Below are 23,458 nucleotides of genomic sequence, written 5' to 3' on the forward strand. Positions count from 1 at the left end.
TTAAGTTTAAATGCTAAGAAAGGACCTAGAATGCCAATTCCCTTGTTTTCCTCCTTACCTTGTGCTTGGCACCCAAAAGAATAAAATAAGAACAATTGGACATGGCGGTTTAAAGGGAATTATTAGGCAACTGGAAAGTAGTGAAGGCAGCACACACCAAGGGAAGCCGTCTCCATGGAACATCATGTACCAATGATGAAACGTCAAGACCCATCATTGCCCATATGGTGACGTCTACACAGGTTTAGTAGTTTTGCTCATTCACATTTAACCAAAAGACAAGTTTGACAGATTATCAGAATCTTTTGGGGTTGGTGGTGGGTGGAGTGGGGAAAGTAGTGAGGTCATTTTAAAAAATTACTTAGTTCTTTTTTAAAAGCACAAGAAAATTATCTCCTCAGTGGTTTTGCTACAGCCTATTGCAGTTCCACGTGAAAGAGAAGTTTTGCCAGAAGTAGGGAAAACATTTCCAAATAAGTCATTATAGATTACACTAGAACTCTAAAATACAAATGCATAAACAAATGTTTGTCTATTAGATCTTGGTGCATTTTTGTTAGCGCTTTCCTTGTGGAAGATATTTGACTTTTTCTTATGATACTTCCCTAACAGTGATTTACTATGGCTTTACTAAGGGAATAAGAGCTGGGTCCATAATTTTATACGTATACTTAAAAACAATTTTGTCAATGTTCTCAATAACAGGAAAACATTAAATGGTTACCTCTGCAAATGTGTTCCGATTGGCTTGCAGGCCAACTTTTACTACCTCAAAAGGGTTAACTATGATGGCTTCTGTTAGTCCAGATCCCAATCCGGCAATGGCAAATGTCTAGAAAAATTAAATCAATCAATACTTTAAAACAAGCCATCATGTGTACTGGGTTAAGCATTCCATTCATTACCCTATGCAGCTGAATGTTATAACGAGAATGGAGAACCTACACAAATGCACCATATACCATTACTAAACAGCTTTAGTTCTTGATTAGATGCTGACAATTCATGAAGAAGAAATTACAGAAGCCACAAACCACATCCTAACAATTTCAAAATAAAATGTCAAAGCCCCATCAACAACGGCTTTTTCCTTTAACCAAAAGCAAGGTTGTTTTACTGTTTTAAGGTGGATACTAAAACATCTGCACATATAACAATTAAAAGAGAGTTTGAATTGTAAAAAGAGAGCTTCATTTTTAAACATCTACTTAAATTCATTTATTGAGCATATAAAGAAATTCAAGGAGCAGAACCACAAATAAAATGTTTATATAAAAAGCTAAATTTCAGGTAATAAACAACATATCTGGAAATATTTAAATGTATAGTCATGTTCCTAGAGTTGCTATTCTAGACTATTAACAAATAAAAGTTATTTTTTATTCATCCTTTCCCTATTTAAAAAACAACTGGTAATTACCCTATTCTTCTGGGCCTAAAAGCTAAGAAATTAAAGCTAAGATCAGATTTGGCTAGGCTGTTTTGAAGGGCTCAACTAAAATCTAGAACATTTATCAAAGGATGACTCTATATCAGGTACTTATTTGCTCTCTGTTAAAAATTTCTGCAATAGGAAAGAACAGCTTTCTAGAATTTTCCTCTGAGTAGAATCTTTAAGGGTTTTCCAGAAAATCTGTATGAAAATAATCACAACAATTAAAACACACACACACACACACACACACACACACACTTACATAAAGCAGAAAAACAAAATGAAACAAAGCCCCCAACTTCCGAAACAAGAACTGGAAAAAAGCAATTCTTTAGTGCTGAACTTCCACTTCCAGGAGCAGAGGGAGTACTATGCACAACTAAGAGAAGAATAAAACCAATAAAGAGTAATGAACAGATAACTCTTATCAAGGGATAAAGGGTCTCTAATATCTTCAAAATAGGAGACCAAAAGAGAGAAGGGAGAAAGGAATGTTCCGTAACCTTAGAAGGGCAGGAGGGGTGGAATGAGGGCAGGATTCAGGGTTTAGGTCCTGGTTCTGCTGCTTACTGGCTGTGTGACCAGAGCTGTCTGTACAGTAGTTTGCACACAGACAAAGGTGCCAGCCAAGGGTGCATGGAGGCTGAAATCCAGTCGAGCACATCCAAGCTGGACCTGTAGAGAGTCATCAGTCAGGAGAGAGGGGCACCTTTTCTTAATTCCCACAAAGGCACCATGGGTGCTAGCTGTGGCTCTGTATCTAAATCACCGGAACCTCTCATGAGCCATAATTTTCCCATCTGTAAAATGGAGATAATAATATCTAATTTCTCTGCTCATAAAGTTATTATGAGGTTCAAAAGAATGTATGAAAGCCTTTTGTAACATGCTATACAAACACTGTTGTTCTTCTTACACATAGAGAGGAAGAATAGGATTGCACACAGATTCTAGGAGAGAGGGAATAACTAATGATGTTTTCCTTTCATCTCCCTTCATTACAATTTTAGACATATTTGTATAGGGTAACTAACCAAATACTTTATTCATTTAGCTCATACTTCCATCATGGAAGCCAAAAGCAGAAAAAAAAAAAAAAATACTAGTCCCAAACTCTTCTGACTGGGAAAGCTAAAATCCAGATGTTCAAGTTTTTATTACTTACTATATGCAATCTTCCAAGTAATTCACTTTTTTGTTCTTCTATAAAAATCAGCTACATTTGCTGTCAGAACTAGTGTTCAGCAGTCCCTTGTCAAAAGAATTGATCAGATATCAGCAGATCGTGTTACTTAGATTGTTCCAGAGACCTGCATTTACTGTCAGGTTTCCAGCCTCCTAGGCTTTTCATGTGAGAGCACAAGGGGACATTTAACGGCTATTTAAGTGTCTAGCTATATCAAAAAAAGAGACTGGAATAAATGAGTTCAAGAAAAGAGAAGAACTGTATACAGTTTGCATGCATTTGGCTATAGTAGTGTGAGTGGCCAAATGCTTTTCTGTTTCAATACTCAATGGTTGAAAGACCTGCTGTGTCTCACATGGTGCCAATGCTCAACACAAGAACAGCCAGCTGGCCCTTTGGAGACTATATTTTATTGTCTCTTGCTAGGAAGTCTTTAATCTTCTTTTTGCCAAGATGTTTCCAACTTTAAGAATGACTTTAAGGGAAGACACCGAGAAATAAAAACAAAAAATCATAGCACATTTTGAGATTTGTGGTACCACTACTCCTCCCTAGGAGGCTGTGTGTGTCTCTCATTCGCCTTGTTAGGCAGTCTGAACAAGAGGTTTCTTTATCATAACAGAAAGTGATACTGTTAGGTTTCTTACCAGGATCCTGCCTAGAAAGGGCATGTATGATTTTTAAAATTACAGATACTTATTCTTGGGCAGTCTATTTGGCAGTGTAAATATTCTGAAATGAGCTTTTACAAGTAAGTGAGGAGTTGAAGCTAAGAATACTGTCTCTCTGGTTGAGTTTGAGGTACATTGCAGCAGGCAAACTAGGGCATTTTTCCAAAGGCTGGAGGGTGCACTGCCGATTGGAAAGGCCAATGCAGATTTTGCTTTGTTCTGTTTTGCAGACTTGGAGGGAGAAATTAGTGCATTTGCTCTCTCTAGGGCTCTTGTTGCACACACATTTGTAGAACTCATTGGTCAATACAATTTAACTTGTGTTGTGAAAAGCAGAAAAGTCACTAAGAAGGAGAGGAGTGGCATAGGGAAGTGATCAAATCACCAAGTGAATTTTGTGTCATATTTGAGATATGTCATTGTAAGATCACTATTCTCCCAAGTTGAGTTGTTTACAGTCATTCCTGCAAAAAGGCCCTTTAGTCTGCATCTGACCACAGAGTGATTTTAACCCAAGGGACCTGAAGTCCTATATTTACTACAGCCGGAGCAAAAGCTGGAAAAGTGACTTGTTAGGAAATAATCTTAGGCATATTGACTTTTGCATAAATAGATATGTGTAATATGTATGGAAACATATGAATGTTTTGGTTTTGAAAGAGTCTTTGATAAATGTACTCTTTATTTCATATTCTTGACCATATCTCATATAGGCCTTTCCAGACATATCATTATAATCATAAATTCATCACTGGGAGCTATAAAATAGCCAAATTGTGAATTATTAGGAAGATGGCTTTCAACAAGTAGCTGAACATTGAATAACTTGAATTCATATTTTAGTAGCTGGGCTAGAGGAATCAAAAGGGTTTTTGTTTCTAGATTTTGCTTTATGAAATAACACATACACTTAAGTATAATAAATATTCTCACTTACCAATGCTGGTGACAGTGACACATATCCCAGCAATTTCTTGTACTGCTCAAAGGTGAAAAACTGTGAAACAAAACCAAACCCAAAGATTTATAATAATTTCCTGCAACAAACTCTTTAATTGACTCAAATTTCTTTAGTAAATCATTATATTAACCAGCATTTCAAAAATGATAAACCATCTAATGCAGTTTTTAATCCTGTCCTGGGCAGTTGCTATTGGATCTTGCTTTAACATTCACATTTTCAAATGCAGTTAAAATAACCTACAGAAGAGCTGATGGAATCCTTTAGAGCAGTAAATGAACCATACAACTTCCATTTACCATGACCATTTTCAGTTTCCCCAGACATCAATAGACTTCTTTTTTATGGCAGTGATTCAAAATTATAGGCATATAGACCTGAAATCTTTGGTCTCCTATGTTTTCTCTATGAACTGCTTTCCCAGTGAATGCCCAATTTTCTGACACACTTGTAAAAGACATTCACTTTTCAGCCTTAACTTGTATTTATATTGCAGTGTCTCCCTATTGTTCCATGGAATTTTAAAACATTAAATGATCATGAAGATGCCATGATAAACTAAGGAAGGACCCAATGAGGTTATCTAGTCCATCCCTGCCTTAAAGCAAGATCGTCTTCAACCTGAATGAAGAAAGAGAGCTGCTTATTCCTTCCTTTTAAATATGATGATGAAGATGACAAAGATGATGATATTGATGGTGAAGATATTGTTGGTTCATTCAGTAGATGTTGTTTAACATAAGTTTTTCTGCAAACAAATTTTGATGGAGGCAAATCTACTTTATCACTTTACATATACATGTTTTCTCCTCTCTTTTTATATCCCACATTTTGGGCAACAAGTCTGCCTGAACATGATATTGCGCTCCTGGGACTCAGTCAAGTAGCCACTGGTAAGACACACTCTTCAGTCCTGCTAGGGTCTGATTTTCAAGACCCAAGAAATGGCATGGGCATGACGTAGTCCTGAATGTTTTCTACTCTAGTACTTAAGAGTCCAGTAAAATAAGGCAAGAAAAGAAATACAGATTTGGGGGCAAAATAATACTCTGCTGTTAGAAAGAAGTGGTTCCTTGTAGCCATGGCCTTAATGAGTGCTTGGGCAGCCCAAGAGTCATTATACCACCAGATAAATTTTGATTCTTTTAAGAACCCAGGAACTACATTTGTGCCATGGTCCTTTACATCAAATATGAATGTAGACTTTTCTAGGACAAGGATTCATGCATTTACTCATTTAATAAATATTTATTAGAGGACTCCTATTCTAGGCACTGGGGATGCAACAGTAAACAAACAAAGAGAAACCCCTGCTTTCTTGATCTAACATTCTAACCGATGGTGATAGCCCAGAAACTATCCTGGTGTTAAAAGAGTACTCACCAGGGACCACCATTGTTTTGATGAGATATGCACTAGATATTATTGTACTCGTGCATATCCTGATATGCGCTAGAAACTATTAACCATGGAAGAAAGTGTTATAGACTTAGGTTTTAAAGCTAATTTATTTTTCTTACTTTTTACAATCATCATCATCACTTTGATCACTTTGCCGGTATTTTAAAGTGAACAGTCCTGTATCTGAATCCTGGCTTTGCTACTTACCTGTGACAGTGTGGGAAAGTTGCTTAACCTTTCTAACCCTCAAGAACACAAAACTTACCATTTAGATTTAGAGTTGTTGTTAAATAAGAAAATTTAAGTAAGATTCCCTGACACACCTGGCACATAGAACACTTTCAGAAAATCTTGGCTTTCATTCCCTGTCTTCATTGTGGTTACCAAAGGAACTATTATATGTATCACTTGTGGGAGCCTATTATGGTCCAGGAAACAGCTACTGCATTGAAGCCACACAAAAACATCATCAGATAAGAGGCTATAGTACAATCATGAGTCCCATTTTATAGATCTATGTCCTACAGCTAGTTGAGTGGGAGGACTGAGATTCTGCCTGAGTCTAACTCCAAAGCTTGTGCATGCTCTAAACTCTATACTGTACTTACTCACTGTTATGCCATGATTGATAGTAGTTTGGGAAGAGGGTCTCTGCCCTAGAATTTTGTTGCTTCTGGGGATGAAGTCTTCTTGCCTTCCATTATACCTGAGATAGCTACACAGACCATGGAAGCCATGGAGTCCCTCAAGGCAGAAGATTTCAAACCTTTTTGACCACAATCTACATAAAAAAAATTTATCCGACACACATACACACACACACACACAGGTGGGCTTGTATTTATAACTGAAATAAAACATTGCTATACAACAATATTTACTCCCCTACAATGTGTAATGCATTGTTTCTATTCTATTTCATTTTTTAGAATTCTGGTAATGACCTACTACATCTAGTGACCCATTAAATTGATTTCACAACCCATGGGTCATGGCCCACATTTTGGAACCATTGCTCCAATGGGAGCCCACACTAGGATTGGGTTTGGGGAAGGTCTGGAAGATGATGGATCCCACAATATCCAAGGGCTTCTATATCTTATTAGCTTCCAATGTGAAGATAATTTGTTTGTTGGTTGTTTTTTTTCTTTCTGGCTTTCTGTCATTATAGATAGAAGGGATTAAGGACAAAATTGGGATCTCAAGGGAGAAGTCTGGGAATAAAGAAGGCCTACAGTTCAAAGTGATGAATTCCTAATGTACTAAATTCAAAAGTCATGAACAATACATTATCACATATTCTTATAAGCAAGTAGTGCTTCAAACTAAAAAAAAATCTTATTTTAATTTCTATCTTTGCAACCAAAATCTAATTTACTGAATATAAAATAAAACAATATCTCAAGAAAGAAAAAGCTAAAATCTTTTAAAATGGATTTTCAACAATAATATAAAATAATGTAGATTTCTTCATTCTCATTTAAAACCAACATTTACTGAAAACATTTATTCATTCATTCATTCATTCATCCATTCATTCAACGTATATTTATCAGATATCTTCCATGGCCAAAGCTTAAGAGATATTATACTAGAATATATTCTTAAGAACTAACTAGATTAGCTGTTACTTTAATTCCTATCTATACAACACTACTCCTTTATGTCTCTCATGGTATTTCTCACACAACATTAGTTAATGCATAGATGTGATAAAAAGTACCCTATCATATAAGGTATGAGGTTACACTCTAAGGATGAAATTAGGAAGGTCAACATGAAGTTACTTACCCAAAGTCATGCAAATGTGTGACTAAGGAGTTTTGAAAACATTCATACTCAATCAAGGGCTTGGGAACCTTGAATATAAAATCTGTGATTCAAATTAATTATGCTTTATGTAGCCTATATACTAGAATCTAGAAATTGGTAATCTGGCTGGGTTTACAGGCCATGTGGTCCCTGAAGAGGTATCAGGCTGTGGCAGGGCAGCGGGGGTCAGTACACTGCCTGGCTGAGCCAGCACTCCACTCCTCCCTGTACTTTCAATCCATGCTCACTAATCAATCTGATGATTAACGTGACCTTCTGGATACTCTGTTCTGGGATGCAGGTAAATTATATGGAATCAGTTTGATCCATTTGAGTCTTGCATTTAGCCAGTGGGACTGGAGTCGTGCTCAGTCTAGGGCTAATTCTTCCCTACTACTGAGGCAACATCCTTCTGAGCACGCCTCTCAATGCCCTGTGAATTTTGAGGCTTTCCAGTTTGGCTGGTGGGAACAGGCATTATTCCCAGCCCTGTGTGATTGCTGAGCACTGTTTCCTTCAATCCTTTTGGGCAGTTCTTTGCCAGGCCTTGGTAGTTTCCTCACAGGCATGCATTGGTCAGTACTCAGCTGAATACTTGAAGGGTCCCTCTGCAGATCTCAGGAGTTCTCTCTCTGTGCAGCTTGTTCTTCTCTGGCACTCTTTCCTGTGAACTCTAGCTGCCTTGCTCTTCTATGCCTCTCAGCTCCTTCTCAACCCAGGAAGCCCACAGGGCTCTGCCTGGATTTCCCCTCCCTGCCTCGGGGCCTGGAAACTCTCTCAAGGCAGTAAACTGGGGCAATCACAGGGCTCATCTCATTTGTTTCCCACTTCTCAGGTATTATTATCCTTCAGTGTCTCATGCCCAGGGTCTTGAAAACTTTTGTTTCATATATTTTGTTCATTTTTTTTTGTTGTTGTTTCAGGTGGGAGAGAAAATCTGGTCCCTATTACTCCATCTTGATCAGAAGTGGAAGTCTTGGCTCTTCAGATACTCAGAATAGTAGATATGGGAATTTTCTCTCTCTCTATAAATTTCTTTCTGTTTCTGTCTATAATTTTTTTCTGATTTTCTTTATGTTTGTTTCATTTATTCATCTTGTATCTACTGAATAGCTACCATGTGTAGACACCATGATTGGTATAAGTATAAAGCAGTGAACAGTCTTCACAAGTTCTAATCTCTTGTAAGTTTGGTTAGCATAAGGCAGTCCTTGAGAATCTGAACATGGAAAAATGATATTTCTGGATCTGTGACACTCAAGACTAGACGGTGTAAATTTGAACATGGTAACTCCCACCTCTGAGAGATCAGTTAATCTCTTTCTGAGGTCTTTATTTCCTTTTGCTAACTACAATGCTAATTCTAATTTGTGAAAGGAGAAATTTCATTTATTTAGCACCAGTGAGTCTTATTATTTCAATGATGAGTCACATTTCAAAGAATAAAGTACAGAAAAACTTAAAATTATCTGTTTCTGATTATGGTAATGATTGTAACTGAAGTGTCAGTACCAAGGAATACATACACACACACACACACACACACACACACACAGTTTCTGAATATTTTTTTCTGAAGTAAACTTTGATGACACACAACGAAGGAGTTTATGATGTATGAAATCGCTACAATCAGGTGATTGCTTTCCTCACAAATCCTAAGATAAATATCTATAAAATGAATGGTTTCATAAATTGTGTTGAAAAAGTAGTGCTATCCATCTGGCAAAGATACACTTAAGTCCAAGTTATACTTAAAAAGCCAACGTACTTACCATATGTCTCAATAATTTTAAGGTAAAGTCTACTTGAAACAAGATGTCTGGGACACATACACCATATCCAGTTGCCCAAAAGTTCATCTGTTAACCATTGTTCTGGCAGGGAGCATTGCTTTTTAAAAGGAGAGACTAACTCAGTTTTGTAAAGCCCAACTTTTTTTTTTTCCCTGTAAAAGATTGTTCAGCATTGATAAACCTTAATCCTCTTAAAGTTTAAATGGACTCCAATATATGGTATTAAGGAAAAATATTCCAGGAAAAACTCCAATTATAATTTACTTTATTTATACATGTAAAACACTGAACAAATGAATATATTATTCCATGGAGACAAAGTGACTTTCTTTTTGAACAGGAACTCTGCTCTGTTTGTTTACTTGGGCAATCTTTTATCAAGTAAAGCCATTTCATAATTCAATTCGGCTCTTTTGTGTACTTTGGTGAACTTTTTCCAGATTCTGTACTGTGATTCAGATCCTTATAATGAAATTTGTATTGAAGTAATATTCTAAAATCACAAAACCTATAGCAACAAAGAGGATGAATTTACAGAGAAAGTATGTCCTAAAGCTTTGTTTTCTAAATTCTAGACTTGAATTAAATCCTATTAAGTTACTATTTTGACATAATGCAAAAGTTTGATGTTTGTGTATATATATGTTGGTTATTTTATCAGAATTTTTAACCCAGTCACCCTCTTGTCTTACTGAGTAAAAAGCATATGAGCTGTTCCTTCTTGCCTTTTAGGAGCACTGGGAATACAAATGGAGTAATGTAAGTGAAAAAAGCTTTATGTTAGTTGGAAAGGAAGTCTTTTAGTCGAAGTTTATGTTATCATTATTATGGAAAGACAAAGCCATATTTGGTGATGTCAGTGGTGGGTGGCAGGGGAGCAATGCCGGTCAGAGTCACTATGATTGGGACCTTTGTCTGAGCGAAGATATAAAAAAGGCATCAGATTTAGTTCTTTTGTCCCTGGAGATTCTGCCAGATCTCCCTGTTCCTATTCGTATACTGAACTAGCAAATAGTATGTAAACCTTCACAGTTATGTGGTTAAAGAAATGGAAATCAGGGTAGTGGAAGTAATAATTGTATAAGAACCAGAATAGAGAATTTTAACAGAGGAGACTAAGGGAAAAAATGAAGTTGGCATGCCAAATAAATGTGTTATATGAGAATCATATGCAAAGAAATACAGTGTATTAATTCACCCAGTTCATAAAATGGGAATGATTTAGGGAGAAAGGTTCTTCTACCTCTCCACTCTCCTCTCCTCTTTTTCTCCCTTTCTTTAATAATTATTGCTCCAAAGGAAAATTTCTGAATTGCATTGAGAAAAGGTCCAAGGTATTTTGTGATTTGATTACATGAGTTTAGTTACCATGTTGTTTTTTGAATACTTTCCCCATTAGAAGGGAGTGCTTTTACCTGAAAAAAATCTATAAATTGATATACATATTTGAGAGATTGATCAAATTTAATTATAATAAAAATCATGCTATAATTTCGGCATTAAAGTTTTTAGTGTTTTATGTTTAATTCATATTAATGTCCCATGGTTTGTTGTGCAATCTTTTAATGCTAAAGCTGCTACCTTGTGATGTTTAAAGATGTACCCTGTTTTTGCTTGGTGGGAAGGCATACATGCTTACCTTCACTGCTCTTTTTGGTGTTTCAGCCAAGATGGGTGGTAGAATTCCCTTGTAAAAACCAAACAACCTGTCGGAGAAATAATAGATTTTATATAAGTGAGGGAATTAAGAAACAGTTAATTCTGCCTTTGTTTATGGATCAAGCAACTAATTCTAAAGTATTTCTAATATTCATTGTGGCGCACCAATCGCGAGGTTTTCTTTTGTTTTAATTCTAAAGTATACATATGACCCGCAGTCCCTGTGCCGCCAGGGCCATCCCCTGCCCACATGGCTCCACCTCTGTGGTTCTGCACTGTGGTCTGACCCCATGGCCCTGCCCATACAGCTCCGGCCCTGTCTCCAGGCTCCAGCTCCAGTTCTGAGCCTCCTGCTGTGCCGGGGTCCGAGGGCCCACCTACAAGGCCTCCTGGTAGCTGCTGGGACCACAGCTCTTCCCCTTGAGTCTCCAGTGTTGCCCCTAGGGCCCCAAGCTCTGCCTCTGTGACTCCAGTGCTCCCGCTAGGTCCACGACTTCACCCGGGAGGATCCAGCGCTGTGCCTGGACTCCAAGACTCCACCCCTAAGCCCTCATCATGGCTGCCGGGCCTGCAGAACCACCTTAAGGTCCAACGTTCCTTTAGGGACCTCTCTGCCTTGGGCTGCCATTATACCTGGACCTAGTTCAAGCAAATGCCCACAGCCTGGACACTCTATGGAGAGACACTGGGCAGAGCAATCCCCCATAACGCCAGCCTCTACAGGGAGAGTCTCACTAAGCCCCCAAACTCAAGCTTCCAACAACGAGCTGGGGAACAACTCACTACCCCACATGAAGATCATCCAGCACCGACTTGATATGTGACAATCACAGGGGAAAGGGAAAAAACAGAACAGCTACACTACAGTCTCTCAGTGCACCCTCCCCTTCCCTGCTGGGTCAACATTCCAGAAGAGGACACAAAAGCACCATCTAGGGACCTCTCCCTCTTCTCACTAAGTAGGAAAGTTCCCAGCAAAGAAGAACAGGTGCCCTGCAAACCTATCTGCCCTGTGCTGAGAGAAGAAGATTCAGATGAGAAGAAACCAGCAAGAGAACTCTGGCAACATGAAAAAAACATAACAGTTGGATACCTCCAAAGGCACAATGGATCTACAGTAGTACCCTAAGCAAAAGGAAATTGTTAAAATGTCAGAAATGGAATTCAGAATATGGATGGCAAATAAGATGAATGGAATTGAAGAGAAAGTTGAAAACCAACAAAAAGAAGCCCCCCCCCCAAAAAAAAAAATTCAGGAAATCAATGAAAAAGTTGCTAAAGAGCTAGCAACAATAAGGATATAATAGAACTTAAAGAAATGAAGGAGTCATTTAGGGAATTTCAAAATACAACACAAAGCTTCAACAACTGGCTAAACCAAGCAACAGAAAGAATCTCAGAGCTTAAAGACAAGGGTCTCAAACTAACTCAGCCATTCCAAGATGCAGAAAAGAGAATAAAAAAGGCTGAAAATCACTCAGAGTAATATGGGACTATGTAAAGCGAACTAATATATTAATACGAATTATAGGTATCCCTGAGGGAGAAGAAGAGAGAGCAAAAAACATGGAAAATGTATTTGAGGGAATTATTGAGGAAAAATTCCCTGGTATTGCCAGAGATTCAGACATCCAGATATAAGACAGTCATCGAACACCAGGAAGATTCATAGGAAATAGGACATCTCCAAGACACATAGTAATCAACCTAGACAAAGTCAAAATGAAGGAGAAAATTCTACAAGCAGAAAGATGAAAGCAACAACTAACCTACAAAGGAAAACCCATCAGGCTAACAACAGATCTTCAAGCAGAGACTTTACGAGCAAGAAGGGATTGGGGCCCCATCTTTAGTCTTATTAAACAGAACAACTGCCAGCCAAGAATCTTGTATCCTGCAAAGCTCAGTTTCAAAAGCGATGGAGAAATAAAGACTTTTCCAGACAAGAAAACACTGAGGGAATTTGTCACGACTAGACCTGCCCTACAAGAAATACTCAGAATTGCATTATACATGGATCAGTACAATAGTTACCCACCAGTGTAAAATCACTCAAAAGCTAAAACTCACAGCTTGTATAAAACAATAGCACAGGAGGAAAAACAAAGCAATAAAGTACTACCTAGCAGGATGAACAGAAGAGCATCCCACATATCAATGCTATCATTCACATAAATGGTCTGAGTGTTCCACCCAAAAGACAGACTGAGTGAATGGATTAAAAAACACAACCCAAGTATCTGCTGTCTTTAGGAAACACATCTAACCCTCAAGAACTCACACAGACTCAAGGTGAAGGTATAGAAAAAAATATTCCATGCAAATGGAAACCAAAAGAAAGCAGGTGTAGCCATTCTCTTATCAGATAACAATCATCCCATTTTACTGATGAAGACACTAAAGCTTAGAGAGATTCATGTTCAAGGCTACATAGCTACTAAGTGGTAGGACTAAGATTTGAACTATTAATAGGATCCAATTCCAGATTTAAATACTTGGTGAACACATTATACTAGAATTGATGATAGTTTATATTTTCCCACTCAGATTAAAAACAACCCCATTAAAAAGTGGGCAAAAGACATGAACAGAAGCTTTTCAAAAGAAGATAGACTAATGGCCAACAAACATATGAAAAAAATGCTCAACATCACTAATCATCAGGGACATGTAAATTAAAACCACAATGAGATATCATCTTACCCCTATCAGAATGGCTATTATTATTAAAAAGTCAAAAAACAGGCTGGATGTGGTGGCACCTGCCTGTAATCCTAGCACTTTGGGAGGCTGATGTTGGAGGATCACTTGAGGTCAGGAGTTCAAGACCAGCCTGAGCAAGAGCGAGATCCCATGTCTACAAAAAATAGAAAAAATTATTCAGGTGTAGTGGCATATGCCTATATTCCCAGCTACTTGCAAGGCTGAGGCAAGAGGATCACTTGAGCCCAGGAGTGTGAGGCTTCAGTGAGCTATGATGACACCACTGCACTGTAGCCTAGGTGATAGAGCAGGACTCTGTCTCAAAAAAAAAAAAAAAAAAAAAAAATCAGATGCTGGCATGGATGCAGAGAGAAAGGAACGGCTTGGCTTATACACTGTTGATGGGACTGCAAATTAGTACAACCTCTAAACAGTATGGAAATTCCTCAAATAAATAAATATAGACTTACCCTTTGACCCACAAATTCCACAACTGGGTATCTACCCAAAGGAAAAGAAATCATTTTATCAAAAAGACACCTGCACTCAAATTTTTATTGCAGTACAATTCACAAAGATGTGGAATCAACCTAAGGGCCCATCAATTCATGAATGGATTAACAAAATGTAGTATATATATACCATGGAGTACTATTCAGCCATAAAAAGGAATGAATTAATGTCTTTTGCAGCAATTTGTATGGAACTGCAGACCATTTCCCTAAGTGAAGTATCTGATAAATGGAAAAACAAATACCACACGTTCTCACTAATAATTTGGAACTAACTGATGGGTATACATGGGCACAGAGAGAAGTAAAAGTCACTGGAAGTCCAGAAGGGAGGAAGGGAGAGGAGCAGAAGGGTAAAAACCTACCTGTCAGGTACAATGAACACCATTTGTGCAATAGGCACATTAATAGCCCTGACTTAAGCATCATAAAAGCTATCCATGTAACAAAAACATTCATACCTCCTTAATATTTTGAAATAAAAACAAAACCAAAACAAAAGTATAGATATGAATTTTATGTTTTAATTAGCATTATGATATTCAGAAGATGCATAAATGATACTGAGATTGGAATCCTATTGGTAAGCTGCTAAACATGACCATGAGTTGTACCTTAAAGATGATGTTGACCCTCCTTACTCTGAGGAATCTTGAGTTTATTTTCTCAGTTGTGTGGTGGGAAGCTTCAAGCTATCTACAGTCTTACATATCCTCCCTTGTGACACCCAAACGAGGTTATGGGTTATACCCAATCCTGCTAGATTGAACCTTTCTGAGACTCACAGGATGATGAAGTCTTCAATTTTGGCTTTACTAACACAAAGGAAGTAACAAGCTCTGTGGCTATGGTACTAGAGCTCCCAGTCCTGTCCTGAATTATCATAATTGTTTAACTTCCTTAACGGAAGTGGAAGGAGGTTAAGGAGGGCCGGTTATAGGAACATGTGCTGCTGACAGAAGAAATATCAAACTGCCTTGCTGATAGGCAATCTCACAGGGCACGGACCAGCTATAGTTGTCAATGTTGAGTGGTCATGGTTACATATTCAGACATTTTTAGAAAAAATCCAAGAATGAGTGACATATGTTTATAGTTAGATTTACAAAGTCACTACTTATTTCTTATTAGATTTTAGAATTCAAAATTTTAAATTCCTCTGCCCTGGAAGCTTCACATATATACCATATCCTCATTTTAAACCTGAAAATATACAAATAGAAGATAATATAATGCATTATTTTCTGGGGTAATCAGTTTTCCTGGATTATCCATAAGTGGCACAGATAAGGGCAGGGCCCAACGTGTCCCTATTTTAGGACATAATCTAACATGTGGCTGGAGCCTCTCTAATTGATCCTCAAACTTCACTCCAACTCCCTTAAATTGTGTCTGCTCCTCACTGTCTTTCTGGAACACAGTTAGGAGTTTATTTCGACTAACCCACTGTGCCTCCCAACCCAGCATGGGGACCTCCTGATCTTCCTGGATTCACTGGCTTACACAGTACCTTTCAGTGAGGGGGGGGGCAAAGCTCATCTTTATAGCTTCTAAATGGTGAGCTACTTGAGGGCAAGGTACTCTAGGGATTCTTACCATGAATACAAATATTTGTTAAGCATATGAATTTCATAAGGAGGGGAAAAGGAACCAAAGGATCCCCTGATATGGGCTTCCTCTGCCCAGTATTTTTGACTTAATGGATAGCACTAGCATTATGAATAGGAAGTAAAGCAGACATGATTTGGAGAGCTATGGGAATTCATAAATTGTCCCCACTCCCTTTCCATTGCAATTTTAACTAATAATGCCTGAAATTCTCACATCAACACAAATTTCCTCTAGACACTTGTAAATTTTAAACACTTTTTATTTGTTATTTAAGTTACATTATAAATTAATGATTATATAATTTTCAGCATGAGAGCAACTAAACATAGCTTTGGTCTTCCCAAAAGATAACCGTGATTTTCTTGAACAAAAGTTCTATTCTGTATCTATAATGAAAGAGATTATTAGTTCTATTCTTTCAGTCCTGATCTTTCCACATCTGGAAGATTATGTCTGGTTATGGGGAAAAAAATTAAGAGGAGCACTTAAGTAAGTAAAGCTTTTAAAATAGAGTACTCAGGTTAACAGAGGAACTTGTAATCCTATACAACAGAACAGTTATAGGAGGAACAGTTGCTTCACCTGGAGAAGAAGGATCTCAGGGAGAAACACGGTGAATATTATGGATCTCTTGAAAGGTGAGCAAGCAGGAAAGATATTAGACTTCTCTGTTTGTTTCCAGGTGGTAGAACTAGGACTAACAGATGGAAGCAACAAGACAAGACACATTTTTGGCCCAGGTGGAGCTTAATACAAGGCAGTACCTCTAATAGTCAGAACTGTCTAAAGACAGAATGGGTTCTCCTGAAAGGTGGTGAGTTCCCCTTTGCTATGTGGTCAAGCAGTCTGATGACCACTGGTCATGGATGCCAGAGATGGGATGTACACAGTGGTGGATGGAATTGATGGCCTTCAGAGTTGGTCTGTTTCACTCCTCAAATTCTGTTAGTCTAAGAATAAGAACAAGACAGGGACAGGCACTTTTCTGATGAGACAAACTCCACCTTATTTCAGACTTATGTGTCAAGTCTAGCACTGCTTTTCTGGAAGAGGACTGGAGTCTTATATGTAACCCAGAAGGTCTTCATTTTAAAAGTGATAGGAGAAAATATTAAAAAGAGGTGTAAAGCAGGAGGAAAGAGAGGCAGCTGGGAGAAGCATAAGGATTTAATCTGAAAAGAGCTGGGAGGTCCAGAGCCCTCTGTTTCACACTGGCGAGGCTTCATTGATGTGCCTTCCTTCCCTTCTCTCTGCTTGGCTCCTTTCACGTGCAATCGTTCTCCCCCTCACCACCACCCCATCCTATCGTTCTGAGCTTCCTAACAGCGAATAAACAGTTTTTATAAGAAATTCTCAGGGCCCATAGATAGCCTTTGCTGGCAAATGGAAGCTAGAATCATCTACCTCCTTGCATTATTTTTACAGTATAGCCATGCACTAGTGAACATCTATGGAATAGTCAGGACAGCACCACTTCTGCTGGGAACTGCTCCACCCAGTTGTCTTAAACCACTGGGACCAACATATTGGTACAATATGATAACTGCTTATAGGCAGTGGTTGACTGGGCATCTCATCCAAATGGATCCAAATGGTATTCTACTTCTTTGCTCTAGTCAATCTGATCCAAGATAGACCTCTCTGAGTTTTTCTCCAGGATTTTGGAACTGGAACTGAAAAGGTCAGTCTTGCTCTGTCTGGTTAAAGATCTAAGATATAAAACTAGGATATCAATGGCAGTCATGCTTTCTGTCATTTGGAGAAAGTCAATCTGCAGTGATGAAAAAGAAGGAAGCCACCATTTAGGGAGACACAGAAGCAAGAGGAGAAGCTCTGGTGCTATGAATGTCACCCTGCTTCCAGGATTTATTTAAGCTTAGTTACATCTTGACCCTTCTCGAATATTAGTATTTACCTCTGCCTTTGATTCTATGAGATACTCAGTAACATTTCCAATTAATTCCCTTTTTCACTTAAATAAGTTTGAGTTGCATTCATTATTTACAACCCAGAGTCCTGGATCCAGAAAGCAAACCTCATGGCCCTCCATCCAAAGTGGTTGCTGCAGAGCCTCCATGCCATGTCTTCTCTCAAGAAGAGCTTTTCTGTCAATTAAGATTGGCCCTTGGGCCAACCAGAAGAGTTACATGCAAAATGCAGGCAAGAACATCTGGGCAAGGGCTCAAGCTGATGAGTTATTTTTCTGATTTGATTAGGTAATTACTGAAAGTTTTCCTAATGCAAAATATGATATACAGATTCCCAAAGAAACAAAAAGGGATTGGAATGTTTTAAGAAGGGTGAAGCATGGACATATGACCCAAACCTAGCCCATGGGACCAGCAGGAACATATGTGGGAAATCATGGATTTCCATTCTAAGGAAGAGAAGCACAGGGGAAGAAAAGCCCCTCTTCTTTGCTAAATGTTGTCCAAGCCGCACGAGATGCCTATGGACTGAAGCCAACTGAGACATCATTGCCCTCAAGCTAAGGACAGCCAAGCAGAAAGATGCAAAGGACCTGGACCTCAAACATTGTTGGCTGCATTGTTAACCAATCCTGGCTTCCTACCTCCAGATTTCCAGTTATGTAAAATTAAAAATAAATCTTTACTAGTTGAGCTACTTTTAATTATGTCTTCTGTTAAACTGCAGCTAAAAGCATCCCGATACACATGCCATTGGTATCTCCATTTCTGAAAATTCTTAGACTGACATCATTACAATCATAATTATATTGAAGATAATCGTTAAATATTAAGCATTTAGAAGGAGACTGTGAGAACCATTTTAAAAATGGTTTAAACAGTTTTTTTCCCTCAGGGAGCCCATCATGCATTAAAACCCTATTCCATTAGTGTGATTAACTGTGAGAAACCCCCATACTACAGATGGATCATGGAGAAGCTGGCAGACCAAAGCCATATAGCACACACGAGGAAGGGCTACCAGGTCTCCAAAGCCACTAGATTATGATGGTTCATATACCAATGAGAGTTATCATTCACGAACCTAAGTAGACACAGAATACTACAACACTAGATCACATTTGTTTTTAATTGTACAATCAAAACAGGCCTTCTATTACTTATGCACATCCATAAAATGAAGATCAAAAACTACATTGCACGTGTTCTTCTCAAAGAGAGCTCACAACAGCTTATTTGAACTACAAATAATTTTACCCCTTATTTCTCCCACAAGCCCCCCATTTTTAAAATGTGAAACTATTTAACATATCGGTGGCTACAAGGTCAAAGAACAACCAATGAAAAGATGCTGATTGTATGGAAACAAGGAAATGTGGAATTTCCTGTGAGTTCGAGCTTGTGTCTAGTCTCAGTGGCTCCTGTATAGCAAGTCAAACCCTCAAAGACATTTTCTGCTATTTCTCATTAGTAGGGTCCAGGTTTAGGTTACCCTGTTTTAAGGTCTAAATTTTAGACACCCATAGAGACCAGACAGCCAGACAGATCCTTAACTAAAAATTTTGTACTTGACAACATGTTTAGTCCAATTGGATGAATGAAAAAAAGTTACTTGCTTCAAGTTAGCTACTGAAATCTGAGGACTTTGTGATAAATAGTGCGCAGATAGAGGACGGCTTAACATTCCCAAAATTTGACTCAGGTAAAGAAACTAAAAAGGAAAGGAAAAATCACATGTCCCATCTGCCCATGCTTTTTTCCCTCTGAGTCATACCCTTGTTGGTTTTGCTGTTATTTTTCCAATTTAGTATGTAGAAAATGTTTGTTTGGAAATCATTTGTACCATAGAGTTGGACTGCCCCTACAAGTAGGCTGAGAAGTTTCATAGGTTGGTAGGCTATTAGGCAGGTTTTTTGATGTTAAGAGCAACAATATGGAATATTTTCTTCTTTGTAGCTCTCAGTGAGAAAGAAAAACCATGTAGCTACTTCACAACTGACCTTTGGAGAGGGTAAAACCCTGTTGTCTATCAGAAAGATTATCATGAAACTCAACTGAAATTAATGAGAAAATGAGTATAAGGAAACTGTCAATAAAATATCTTCCGTCCTAAGAAAGGGAGAGATCAGTGTATAAATCTGCTGCCCATGAAATCTGAGGCTTTCCCTGGTTGTCAGAGGTGAAGTATTTTGGGACCTAAACTGCTGAGATTCATAACCAAGTCAGGTGACCATCACACTGGAAAGCAGGATAGAGAAGCACATTATCTGAGCCTAAAAATGTCAATTAAAGAATGATTTCCAAGTTGAAAAGCCGTTTTCCAAGCCACCTGCAACACACACACAGCATGAGAAGGATGCTTTCACCTGGATCCCACTCCTTTGCCAAAAACCTGGCATTCAGCAAGCGTCCAGAGCAGCAATAGTACTCACCGGTGAAGCATGAAATAGAAGCAACAGGGAAAGTGACACCAGATCCCCAGTAGGGGAAATTGGAAAGCATTAACACGTCTGTGTACCTAACTGAGCACAATTACTATATTTTATTTTGTTTCAACAGTCAGGACCCAAATGAACATCACCATTCAGTTCTGTTCCGGGCAATGATCCAAGCTCATCTTTGGTACAGTTGATTTTGAAGCCTTACAGTCAATCATATCTTCACAATTTGTTCTTCTTACAGGCTTCAGGCATCCTCCTGATTTCCATTTCTTGTTTGGAAGCCTTGAGTCATCTGTTCTGGCAAAACGACCAACCCAAATCAGTCATTTTCTCCAAATTATATTGAAATAGGGATCTTGATAGTTTGTTGTTTTCTTCCTCCTTCTTTCTTTCACATAATTTTCCCTTTAAGAATCTCCTAATACAAAGCTGATTGAAGGCATACAATATTCTCTTTCTTCTGCTGCTGTCAAATCCAAGTTTCTTACCCACATGCTGTGGCTCCGTAATTAAAACAATGAGGGCCGTGCTCAGCCCTGGGTTGGGAGTGCAGGGCTTCCACTGCTCGATGGATCGTGTATCCCAGGGCAGAATTCTGGTCCTGACACTACATCCTTAAGGCGTTATTCCGACATCATTTACAGTCCATAAGTCTCAGTACTTCACAGAATCCAAATGAAAGAGTGGGGTTCATGGCTCTGTGATTTGAATTATACAGAATCTGCAACATGAAATTCACAAAATTGCCTGTATCTTGGGGCCAGTTTCATTTAGGCAAAAGAGAGAGGGGAAACTATGTATTTCAAAGGAGAGAAAAAAACAACTCAAAAATAGAGTGACACAGATTCTTATTTTAAAAGCAGCAAATGAACTTTAAGGAAGTGCAACACAACGTAACTTTTAGCTAACATTCTAACATGAAACTAACAAAACTTATATCAGGTATTCCGGCACACACAATATAGTTTTTATTATTCATTACTAAGGATTAATTCAATTAAATTCCTGCATGTGGTCCTTGGATATATTTGTTACCCCAAAACATACTACTTTCATTATACGCTGTATGGGGGCAGTTTTTCAAGTTTTTCTGAACACACATTTTAAATTGAATTTTCAGTATGATTTTACCACAATAATTAAACTTTGTTGGTGCATCTAAAATAAACTACAACTTTGGTTTTCTAAGATATAAAAAAATTAGTGTAGCTGTCAGTATCATTTAGGAGGTAGGTCTATGGCTCCATTCCCTGGAAAGTTGGCAGGCTGCTCAACTCTTTAAATATGTTGCTCAGTTCAGCCCAAGGAAGGCATTAGTGTGATATAAGAACCAGAACCCTGACGGAAAACGCTAAGGAAACAAAAAGTGAAAAAGACATTTGAGAAGCAACCAAAATGGTAAATAATATTGGTGAAATGCATGTGTTATTTGCCCCACTAATCCATAAGTGAAGAGACTTATTTCTAAATGACTACATGGTAAGTGTATTAATTTTCAGTGACAGCAGATTACCTTGCTCATGAAGATGAACACATTTCCATTAGGAAATAAGAATCATTTAAGGGCAGTCTTTCACTTATGTGGATAGCACCTGTGAGGAAAAGGACTCGAAATATCACACACACAAATTCCCCCACTCCCCAAAATCAAATCTCTATTTCTTGGACATGGGACAGAAAACCAGGAAAGACGAGCTGATCAGGGAATCAAAAAGTCCTTCCCCAGCCACCTCCCAGCCTTTGCTAAACAAGTCCCTCTGAGCAAATTCCTTGCTCTATTCTGATCACTCTTACCTTCTCATCAGCCCTGCTTTTCTTATCTCCTCTGATTTTAATTTCTATCCTTTCCATTCATGAAGTAACTATCATTTATTCGCTCACTTACTCAGTGTACTTTGTGTACTAGGTTAAACATCTTTTTCTAGGGTCCGATGTTGATATAATGCAATAGTCCCATTGTCCCAAATCAATTAACACCTTAATTTTCTCCAAGAAGCCTTCTCTGATATGGTAGACAAAATTTTGATATTGCACCTGCCTGCATTACTTGACCAAGATGTTGCCTTTCCTATTACCTTATGGCCTGGCACATAGTAACACTCAGATAACACTGTATTACATGCATGTATACATATACACACATATTTATACATCTTCCTCTATATGTACACATCCACATATATGTGTCCCTATGTATATAGACATGACCCAGTATTGTAATTAATAGTCTGAATGACTTGTGTATTTTTAACTGAGTAGAGTTTGTATTATTCACATGATTATAATACTTAATCCAGATTATAAACTGCTTGAGGGACAGTGGCCATTCCTGTTTTTTATCACCACCCTCTGGCATTTAGCATTAATTCGATGTTATTTGTCAGTGAAGGCAATATGAGTGTGGGCTCTGGAGCCACACTCTTTGGCCTTGAATTTTGGCTCAACCATGTGTTGGCTATTTACCCAGCATGGAAAACTCTTGGTATAAAAGGTGAGCAAATTAATTCCAAAGCATTACTGCTGGACTAGGGATGTTGTCCATGTCTGCTCTCTGCACGAGTGTTTATGGAAATGAATTAGTACATTGTTGCAAGTTGCCTGATTTAATAGCTTGACCTAGCTTCACGGCTGTCTGTGACTGCAGGTGGGACAGAAAGCCTCAGAATTCAGAGATGTCCTCTAAAATGGAACCTTACCTAAGTGTGTGACCCAGTGCCTCAGGAATTCACACCCTGTTGTGGAATTCTATTACAACCAATTCATACATGTTTGAGGCCAAACATGTTGTGTACTAAGTGGACCGAGCAGACTGTTCCCAAAGTATAAATCACATTTGAAAGTGCATTAACTCTTTATGGCCACCATTATTATAGCACAATCCAAAATTAATTTCTTGAGGTGCCCCCTAGTGGTACAAGAGTTAAATGCAACTCAATTGTTCCAAACATGCCAAGTAACCAAGCTTTGGGCCAGAGCATTTTGTAGGTTATAAATTACAGTCTGATTTAGTAGACTTTCAATTCATGAAATTAGGCTCCAGAGGAAAAGTATTGTAACAGCTGAAATTCTATTGGATTTGAGACTACAGAGGGAAACTTTAGAAATAAAATTTAAATAAATCTAAATCTAAATAATCTAAATAAAATCTAAATAAAATCAAAATGCTTTACAATTATTATCCCACTCAGTTGTTACATGAAATAGATACTACTCTCTCCATTTTATAGAAAAAGACAAGGAGACTCAGAGAAGTCAAACAACTTTCCTACTAGTCAAACAACTAGCAAGTGGTGGAGCTGGCATGAGAACACAGGACTACTTGATGCTAAAATCTCAGGTCTT

General features: G+C 38.1%; 1 protein-coding gene across 2 annotated transcripts in view; it reads right to left on the bottom strand.

Annotated features, from left to right (window-relative positions):
• SLC25A21 (solute carrier family 25 member 21) overlaps nucleotides 1–23,458 on the bottom strand; it is a 454,686-nt gene that overhangs the window by 39,396 nt on the left and 391,832 nt on the right. For both annotated transcript variants that reach the window (XM_069464356.1, XM_069464346.1), the window contains exons 4-6: nucleotides 10,902–10,968; nucleotides 4,230–4,289; nucleotides 725–832 (exon numbers count right to left, since the gene is read on the bottom strand). In XM_069464356.1, the coding sequence (XP_069320457.1) occupies nucleotides 725–832; nucleotides 4,230–4,289; nucleotides 10,902–10,968 (235 nt within the window). The remainder of the gene's footprint in view (nucleotides 1–724; nucleotides 833–4,229; nucleotides 4,290–10,901; nucleotides 10,969–23,458) is intronic.

This window comes from Eulemur rufifrons, chromosome 2, assembly GCF_041146395.1.
Source record: "Eulemur rufifrons isolate Redbay chromosome 2, OSU_ERuf_1, whole genome shotgun sequence".
NCBI classification, from domain to species: Eukaryota; Metazoa; Chordata; class Mammalia; order Primates; family Lemuridae; genus Eulemur; species Eulemur rufifrons.